General features: G+C 36.6%; 1 protein-coding gene across 1 annotated transcript in view; it reads right to left on the bottom strand.

Annotated features, from left to right (window-relative positions):
* Positions 1–10,470, bottom strand: part of CA8 (carbonic anhydrase 8) — a 98,899-nt gene that overhangs the window by 12,000 nt on the left and 76,429 nt on the right. The window contains exon 8 of the mRNA XM_003935519.4: positions 10,294–10,463. Coding sequence (XP_003935568.1) covers positions 10,329–10,463 — 135 coding nt within the window. The 3' untranslated portion in view covers positions 10,294–10,328. The remainder of the gene's footprint in view (positions 1–10,293; positions 10,464–10,470) is intronic.

The following is a 10,470-nucleotide window of genomic DNA, read 5'->3' on the forward strand; positions in this document are numbered from 1 at the left end:
ATATTTCAGGTACAGGAATGTTCCATACACAACTAATTTAGAGGATTAATAACACTGTTATTCTTATTTACCATCCTTTATTCCTCATTACAGTGATTTTATTGCTAAGATTCACTAAATATAATCATTCTTTAAAGAAAAGATGCCTTTAGAGAACCATTGTTTGTACCCATACTAAAATCCAAACAAACATTCTTATCTGCAAAAAACTGCCTAAGTTTCTCTGCAACATAAAGGTTGTAGGAATTTTCACAGGCTGCTAACAAAAGGAAAACAAAAATCTTGGAATGCTGCAAATATAACCATTTATATTCATGAAAAAATATTTATTTACAAAAAAAAAACTAAAAATATTACCAACAAAATAGTATTCCAATTCAGTTAACACTTTACAGGTAGAATATCTCATATAGATTTTTTCCCCTTTGGGCATTATGCAGGAGTAAAACAATGCTGAAGGAGATATTATCAGACAACAAAGGTTTATTGCTTCAGTTTTTTTCTAGGTATATGGAGTAACCATCTGGAATAATTTAGTTGAAGATCTCTTCAGGCAAAAACTAGATTAAAGAACTTCTTGAGATACAATTCAACTCCATGCACCTAAGATGTCTCTGAAAATATGTTCTCTGGACAAGCCCTAAAGACATTTATGAGTTTCTAATAAAACTCATAAAAGAATGAGCAATAAGAATTCAAAGCAATAAAAGCAATAAGATCTCAGAAATTCTGAAGGGGTTTTAAGAAGCACTGAAATGGAGAACAGATCCATCTGAAACCAGTGCAGTTTTATAGTTTTAACAATTAATTTATTACCTGGTGTTACCTGATGGCAAACTTCTTGACTGGAGAAGCTTCCATATTATCCAACAAATATTTCAGATTCTGGACATTACCTAGATTATTTTAGATAATCTGGGCATTATCTAGATGATTTTAGCTTTGTATGTAATGAAAACAAGTTTTAACTGCACTGTATATGTATAAAGACCTTCAGTTAAAATGAAATTTTTTGTTCTTAGTATATTTTTGTTAAGAATATTTTAAAATAGCATGTTTCTCACCCTTCTGAGGGTTGTCAGTGTTTACCTTTCTCTTACATGATTTCTTCTCTAACCAAAACTCCTATGTTGAAATCTTAACCACTAAGGTGATGAGGTGAGGCCTTAGAGAGGTGATTAGATTGATCATGTGGGCAGAGCCCTTGTGATTCAGATTACTGCCCTTATAAAAGAGACCCCAGAAAACTAGTGGGCCCCTTCTACCACGTGAGGACATAATGAGAAGGCACGATTCTACAAACCAAGGAGGCCCTCACCAGACATCAAACCTGCTGGTGCCTCGATCTTGGAATTCCTAGCCTCTAGAACTGCAAGAAACAAATTTCTGTTGTTTAGACGTTAGTTTATAGAAGCCCAAATGGAAGACATGTGACCCTTTCCCTTTTTCAGGAGATGGCTGCCATCCCAAATAAGGGGATCAGGGTAAATTACTCCACACTACCATAATCCCTTATGCAATTTCATGTCCATGCTGAGATTTTAGATTCTCTAGCTTTTGTTGTATGTAAGCAATCTGCTATACATGAGCTTCAGAACCATAACGTATATGTAAATGAGATAAAAATATTAACAAGAAGGAAAATCAGGAGATGTCAGTAACTTTATCATGTTTCTATAGTTCCTTGATAATTGCTAACACCTAGCTACATGTCAGTAGATCTAATGTGGATCAATTTTCCAGGGCCCATTTTAAAAGACTTCATACTAAATAGCTCAGATATTTAAATCAAATGGCAATAATACTACCTTATTTTGTGAATGACAATAACAAACCACAACACTGCTTCCTATCAATCACATCACTCCTACTGTGCTCAGATGTGAATTCAGAATCCTTCTCAACACTCTCCAGACAGCTTGTACCAATCAACCAGAGCTGGTATCCAAGTTTGAGGGCTGTATGCCATCTTGTCTTCTATTTTATTACCATTTTATTATTTTTTTTTTGTATTTTATAAATCTTGCCGTAACAGTCCTATGTAGAAGAGAGGGGAGATGTTCTCGCAACAATCAAGAGGAGAAGATGCCAACTTTATGGGTTGTGATGACAAAGATGGAAACACATAGATGGCTTTGAGAGCTATCAGAAGCCAATCCTCAGAACTAGATCATCAATTGGAAATATGGGGTTAGGTAAAGAAGAGAAGTGTCATGCGTGACTCAGGTTTCAAAGAAAACTGAAAGAGAGGCAGATCTGTGAAGGAAGACCATAAATTCAATCTTGTACATGTTAAGTTTGAGATGTCTTTGACACATCCAAAAGGAAAGTTCTACAAACAGTTGGGCATTCAACTCTAGAAGTCAATTGAGAGACCTAGCCCAGGAATGTAAATGAATCACATGTAGTTAGTGGTGACAAGCTGTGAGTATGGATGAGTTCACCTCGAGACAGCCCCAAAGGCTGAACTGTGAGGACTGCAACATTAAGTAGCCCCCTAAAAGGACATTTATGCAGCATGCAGAGGATAAAAGGCGATGCAGGTAGAAAGAAAACTGTGTATATAGACACCAAAATAAGAGTCTGGCAAGAAGCCAGGCAGTTTCAGAAGATGCTAAGAGATCCAGTAAAATGAGTTCTGAAAATGCCCCTTAAAACTTACTGCCCTTCAAAAAGTTATCATTTTTAGGTGAGAAAAAAAATGAACATTCCTTTTGTCGCATCATTAAACAAAAATATCTAAAATATGTAAAAGACAACACATGAACAGCCACACTTTCATAATTTCCAAATAATTCCAAGCTAAATCTGAAGTTCACAGAAGAAAGTAAATACTTTCATTTAATTGACAAATATTTATTTGTAAGGTACTAGATGAGGCTCTAGATTGGTCAACTAGGTTTACTTCATTATTTTCAACCTAGAAGTTTTAAATTTCATTTTGTACTTTAACGCAATTATAATCATCTCCTTGAAAGCTGAAAGCTGTTCAGAATCAGAATTGACTAACAAAATAAATATCTGCCTAAATTTTTAAGGGCATTATTTTTAAATGACTATTTCCATCCGTTTCATTGCATGGTTTAATAGCTTTATATACTTGGACAAGACAAAATTTCTGGGATTCAGTTTCTTTATTGATAAAATTTTCAAAAAGCAATGTCCGTCTTGAAGAGTTGTTCTGAGGTGAAATGAGACATACATGAACCTCCTGTCATAATGCTTGACACAGACGACTATAATTTATTTAAAACAAATTATTATTACTACTGGAGAGTTTCCATGAAGGGTTCGTCAGCCGTAAACTCAAATATAAAATTTTAAAAATATATTTTAATTTATTCTTACTTCATGTTGCATGTAAGATAGCCTAACAAGATCTCAGGACACATCCAGGATCTGACCTTCCATCCCTCCATGGCATGTGGAGGAGAGGCTAGGGCATCTCTGGGCTCTGGCCCCCATCAGTAGGCTCCACCATATTCCCTATTTCAGGTAGATTCAAGATCATAACAAATGCTTTGAATCATCCCAAAGCACTTACCAAAACATATTCTGCAGTCTCATATTGTCCTCTGGTTAGATAAATTTGTGAAATGCTGTATACTATATCATACCCTCTTGGAGATTCACATAGAACCTTCATATTAAAGGTTCTCAGAAGTCTTGCATTAAGAAAACCTGTTTAACGCAGTATGTTACAAAGTTACTTGATTCTACTACATACACATTTATAGTCTTGGGGAGTAAGTGAAACTAACACTGCTAAGTGCATTAGAAAACAAAAAATAATTAAAAAACTAAACTAACATGATACTCAACTCAGAAAGCAAAGGAAGATTAGTAAGGCCAGTTTACTTTGGAAAAAGACTTCATGCGGTTAAACCCTGGTCTTCAAATATCAACAGCATTTAAATAGAGACCAGAGAGAAAAACATTGTAAACTTTAAGTCGGTAGATTTCTAGGAGAGATCCAAAAAAGGCAGACAGCTAAAACAAATTGTCCAAGATTAGAGATATAAAAAAGAAAAATGAGATGCTTACAAACAGAAAGCTGAAGGTCAGGTAAAATTTTACTGAAAGAAAAGGATAATTTCCGCAATAGTCACTACTCTGAAACAGTCTAACATGAACTCTCTGTATCTACCTAGTAACAATCTAGTTTTTAATACAGGTTCAATTCCTTAATGTCTTACTTCAATCTGACTGAGGCAGATTTTTAGGCAATTTTCTGAGTTTTTTCCAATTGAAAAAAATATTAATCTCAGTAAAAATCCTATTTTGATTCTATTTTCTAAGACTTATTAATTATAATGAAATTCTTGCATAAAAGTTTTATTTGATACTATTGCTTCTATAATACCCTCTTTATGAGGTACAGAAAATATATAAACAAATTTATTCAATGCTTTTTTAAGAGTATCTCCTTATACTCCTGATAAAAGTATAGATGATTTCCAATTCTTTCTGCACTTGGTTTTTTCAGCATTTTTAGTAATTTCCTCGGATAAATTTTTAAGCTTTGTTTCCAGTTGGAGATTTACTAACAAAACCTCATTCATAAAGAAGCATTCATTTCATTTTCCTCCTCATTTACCCGCTGCCTGTTCTCTCTGGTTTCTCTTTTCCATGATACAGTTAATAGAGACTTAGGAAAGCATATTCATCACAAAACCAGGGAACTATAATATCCGGTGCTCGAAGAGACCTTGTGAGGTCTATTGGAACATCTTCCCAACCCCCGTCCAGGCAGGTTCCTACATAAGCCACCTAGGAACCTCAAGTCTAATGCCTTAGTCTTCCTTGAAAACTCACTCCAAGATTTAAACCACCTACCTACAGGAAGTCTTTCTTGTAGCCTCTAGAAATAAATTCTTTCCTGAGCTAATCCAAAGCCTTTTGCTGATACTTAAAAGACATTTTTTTAATGTCCACTTCCACCTTTTGAGTATCCATGAGGTAAAAGGCATGAAAGACATGTTTAGATTTCCTTATGGAAAAATATATTCTTTAGGTTTCCTTATGGAAAAATAGTGATTTCCTTATGGAAAAATATATTCTTTAGGTTTAAAATCATGGTCACAGTGATTTCCTTATGGAAAAATATATTCTTTAGGTTTAAAATCATGAAATCTACTCTATTTAGGATGTCAGAACATACTAACATTCAACACACGAGTTGGCCCATGACAGCAAAGCATTCTTCCTCCCAAACACAACTGTGCTTGAATTCATAGTGGGAGGGAAAAAAAATCACACTAAAATTTTTATACATGATAAATTATTAAGATTTCTAAAACATAAATAGGAAAACAGACATATTTTGAAGCAGGAATTATTCTTATTCAGTAATCCTGAAGAGAGCTCATAGAGCTCTTGTATTTTTCATTGGTGGGTTAATTTTTATATCACATAGTCAAAAGGTAAGATATTTTGAGCATCCTTGGTGTTTTGGCATTTTACTGAAATCATTTTGAGATCTGGTAGGAAATCCATTCCAGTTGGAGGAAATTCTATGAGATATAATAAATAGAAAACAGTTAATATCTACAGAGCCTCCAATTCTCACCCTAATGCTGTGCACCATGTTAAATTATCAGAGTGAGGAGAGTCCAAGTTCTACTGGCTGAAAATACGGCTTTGAGCTTTCCATTTAATCTGGAAGGATAATAGCTTTCACCTACTTGGTCATTCAGCGTCAACATTCTCACTTCCCTTACACAAGCACCAGTTTTCTCTATAATGCCTTATCCTTTTCTAACCTATAACTCTTCAGATATCAAAGAAGACTGATAGGAAATTGATACTAGCTACAGTTTTATTAAAGCTAAGAAGACAATATTACTAATTGCAAAAGTACAAGTAGGGAAGAGTTCAACAGAGTCAAGGATAACATCAAAGATCCCAAAAGAAAAATAAAGGCAAGTTTGACAATGGGACTATTTGGAGATGCCTGCTGAATGATCCCATTTTTCTGGCTTTGTTTCTTTCCTAATCTATTTAGGGCATACTTATTTTTCCACCACTAAGGGGGAAATAAAGAGAAACTATTTAAAGGGCCATGTGACATTGCTTCTTATAGAAAATAATTATAATTCATTATAGTTACTGTAAACATGTATACAGCTTAACAATATTTAGGTCACAAGCAAGACACTCTTTGAGCAGTCAGAATAGCCTTTTAAAAATGGGCTAACACTTAATGAAATAAAAAGGCAAATAATTATATAATCACTTTGTTGGAAGAGTAGTACCAATGTCATGATAACAAAGGCAACAAGTAAACTGACCTTAAACTTGTTGTTATATCATTTGTTCATTCTTATCAAAATACATTTAGTTCTCTTGCATCATATAGAAAATTCAACCGGTAAATGATCATTTCATATCCATAGGCCCCCATAAATCTGAACTAGCACCACTGAACCAAAGAACTTCCAGCACCTGGGTGAGTTATGTGCTAATTCTTTAAACAAGTATAATACAAAATCATAGTTCATACTTCTGAAATGGTAATATAAAAAGTCACAGATTACTCATGGGAATAATAAGGCTTGGTTATCAAAGTCTTCCAGGTGCCCGGATATGTCATTTTTCAAAAATTTGTCATTTTAAGTCCAAAAACTAAAGTTATTTCAGTAAAATATAACTAAAATAAATGTGAATTATTTTAAACATTTCTTAGAGAACAACTAACTACCAGAGAAATGTCTTTTCCTTTTTAGTTCCAATAGCTTAAATGAAACATTCATGCATTAAATTCAAAGTCTGACTGTCAAATCATTTCACTTTAATAAAAATTTGAATTACATGCCTTAGGGCATTATCAAATATCAAATAAAAAGTACACACACATAAGCCTGATTCCCAATATAAGTTTTATATGGAACTCTGACTAGATTTGTATTATACATTTCAAGATAAAATGATAAGAAATGTATTCATTAAAAAAATGAAATCAGAATTAGAGTCACCTTATAATTCCTGTACCATTCTTAGGAATTTGGAAGCAAATTACCCCCTTTAAGAAATCTCAGCCACCAAGATGAGAACACAAAAAGAACACAAATCCGTCTTCCTTTTAAAAATAGTACCTAAATTAACTCAAATTTTTGAAAAACTACACAATATTCATCTATCATATAAAGAATATGGAGTATGTGAAATACGCAAAATCTCATAAACATTTCTCTCTCTCTCTCTCTCTCTCTCTCTCTGTGTGTGTGTGTGTGTGTGTGTGTGTGTGTGTGTGTATGCATAAGAAAAAGAAAAAATAATAATAATTGCTATTTAGATATTTAGAGAACGGCAACTCTGGTCTAGGATCAGATACAAACCAAACATTCAAGGGAATAATATTCCTTTATTAAAAGTGTCATTTACAGTTATTGACATTCACAGGGAATATACTAACTAAACCTATACTGTAGAAATGCATAAACTCATGTTTTGCAACCCTCATCCCACCCCCGTTGCCTCTTGGCTTCTCCTGTGAATCCATCCTTCCCCTCCCTCTGCTCCTATGCCATCTTCCCTGCTGCCCTCCCGATCCTAGTTCCTGCCCCATTCATCATTAAATGATAAGAGCAAGTCATGGGTACACAGCAGCTCTAAATCACCACCTCCTTCTTTCTTCCTTCCCATTGCAGCACAAAGAGTGCCGATCCTCTCAGCAAAAGCCAGTCTCCCTGTGTGCTTAGGATTTCAACCCTTTCAACTTTTTAGACTTCACTGCTTGAGCTCCTCCCAGAAGCAGCACCTTCAGCCTCTCTCCATCTATTTGCTCCTTCCCCACGCCCCAGTATATAAAGTTAAAAATCTGGAGACAACAGACGCTGGAGAGGATGTGGAGACATAGGAACACTTTTACACTATTGGTGGGAGTGTAAATTAGTTCAACCATTGTGGAAGACAGTGTGGCGATTCCTTAAGGATCTAGAAATAGAAATTCCATTTGACCCAGCAATCCCATTACTGAGTATATACCCAAAAGATTATAAATTGTTCTATTATAAAGACACATGCACATGTATGTTCACTGTGGCACTGTTTACAATAGCAAAGACCTGGAACCAACCCAAATGTCCATCAGTGATAGACTGGACAAAGAAAATGTGGCATATATACACCACAGAACACTATGCAGCCATAAAAAACGATGAGTTTGTGTCCTTTGTAGGAACATGGATGAATCTGGAAACCATCATTCTCAGCAAACTGACACAAGAACAGAAAACCAAACATCACATGTTCTCACTCATAGGCAGGTGTTTTACAATGAGAACACATGGGCACAGGGAAGCGAACATCACACACTAGGGTCTGTTGGGAGGGGTGAGCTGGGGAGGGACAGCAGCAGGTAGGGAGGTTGGAGAAGGATAACACTGGGAGAAATGCCTGACGTAGGTGACGTGGGGGATGAAGACAGCAAACCACCACGGCAGGTAGGTACCTGTGCAACAATCCCACAAGATCTGCACATATACCCCAGAACTTAAAGTACAATTAAAGAAAAAAAAAAAAAAAAAAGATTTCCTCAATCCTACCCCCTCTCTGTTGCTGAGGCCTCCTGCCCCACCCAGTCCAGCCCACCAAGGTGGCTGTGACCCGGAGTCTCCAGCTCCTACCTTTCTGTGGTCTTTGGCCTGCTGCAACTGCGTCCCTCCTTGATGTACCACTCGACCACCAGTGTGGCTACTCTCTTTAACCTCTGCCCATATCATGGTAAAGAAAAAGAGCCCTGCCAGTCAAGGTTCCTGGATCTTTCAGCTCCGCTGCTCAACAAATGCATTATATTGGGCTGTGACCTGACTTCTCTGTGTCTTGCCTAACTTGTGCGTAAAACTTCCCACAAGATTTCATGCACACTAGTGAAGTCAGAACATTATATGAACATGTACATATACAAAGTCCTTGTCCAATACTCCCATATTTCGACCCATCCTGTTTTCTGATCTCCACTCTTGAAATTCTAATGACCTTCATGACCAGAATCCACTACTGGAGTTTGTGGTTGACAGGCATCTCTCACTCACTGAGCTACAGCTCAACTCTTTATCTTCAACCAAACAGGGCCTCCCTGCAGCCTTCCTACTGCCACTCAGTGGCACTCCATCTAGGGTTCCCAAAATGTAAATCCCCAGAAGTTATCTCTGACACTTCCATCTCCCTCTACCCCTCATCCAGTTCATCATTAGCTATAACCTGCAATTTCTATTTCACATACATCAGCTTCTCTCCACCTCCATTGCTCTTATTCTAGTGTCCAAGCCTCCACGTCTGTCGCCTTGGTTACCCAGCAGACTTCTTTGTTTTTCTGTTTTGTTTTATTTTTGTTTGAGACAGGGTCTGACTCTGTCACCCAGGCTGCAGTGCAGTGGTGCCATTTCAGCTGACTGCAGCCTCCACCTTCCGGGCTCAAGTGAGCCTCCCATCTCAGCTTCCTGAATAGCTGGGACTACAAGTGGATGCCACCACGCCCAGCTAATTTTTAAATCTGTCTATAGAGAAGAGATTTCGCTGCTTCCCTAGGATCTATTCCAACAGATGCTTTCCCCTTGGGAAGCTGTGGTTTGCCAGTGATGCACAATGACTGATGCACTCTTTGGCAACCAACAAGGTAAAGAAACAATCCAATATATAGTCGTTTTTATATTTTATCTCTTCCATGTTTGTGGTATTTTATTTTGTTAGAGGCTTAAGAGTAAGGAATACATACAGTGAATTTGATATATTAAAATATATAGATTATGTTTCACCATATTCAGATAATTAATAAGTACTTCTCACTTTATCAAATCAACAGCCCTTCCACAGAACAAGTATTTCAATGCATGCCAGATAGGCTCCCTACCCTGAAAAAAAAGAGAATCAATTCTGCAGAAGACAAGTAGGGTCCACAGTGAGGCTCACACCCTCCCCAAGCCCCTTCCTGTGTGCTCCTGGGTCACTGGGACATGACTGGTGCTGGACAACATGGTAAGTTACTAAAGAGTTCCTTGCATGTCACTGTTTCTGGGCCTCAGGGTGTCTTTCCTTATGAAAGCCAGCAAAATTTGGAATTTAGGGCTACTCTGATAGGAAAACATAATCATAGTTTTTCTTTAATACTGCATAAAATTAATATAACAACCTGACCTATAATTAAGAGCTCAAGAATGTGTCATAAAATTTATCAAGATGAAGTAAATATGCTTTATTATTAAATTACCAGGATCACCATTAAGTGTTACCTTTGGGATGCTAGGTTTAAGTAGCTGTGCACCTCATTTTCCTTACATAATCTGGACATACCCTCATGAAGATAGACTTGTTCCTGTCCTCTTTGGCTACTGAAATGCAGCTCTAATGACTCTGTCACTAAGAGGCTGAGTGGGTCGAAAGTTGTCTCCCAAAATCCCATCACAGCCTTCCACAAGTTCTGCCCCCTTAACATGCGTCCTCAGCCTTCGAAATTCTTCTATCTGAAAA

This window comes from Saimiri boliviensis, chromosome 15, assembly GCF_048565385.1.
Source record: "Saimiri boliviensis isolate mSaiBol1 chromosome 15, mSaiBol1.pri, whole genome shotgun sequence".
NCBI lineage: Eukaryota > Metazoa > Chordata > Mammalia > Primates > Cebidae > Saimiri > Saimiri boliviensis.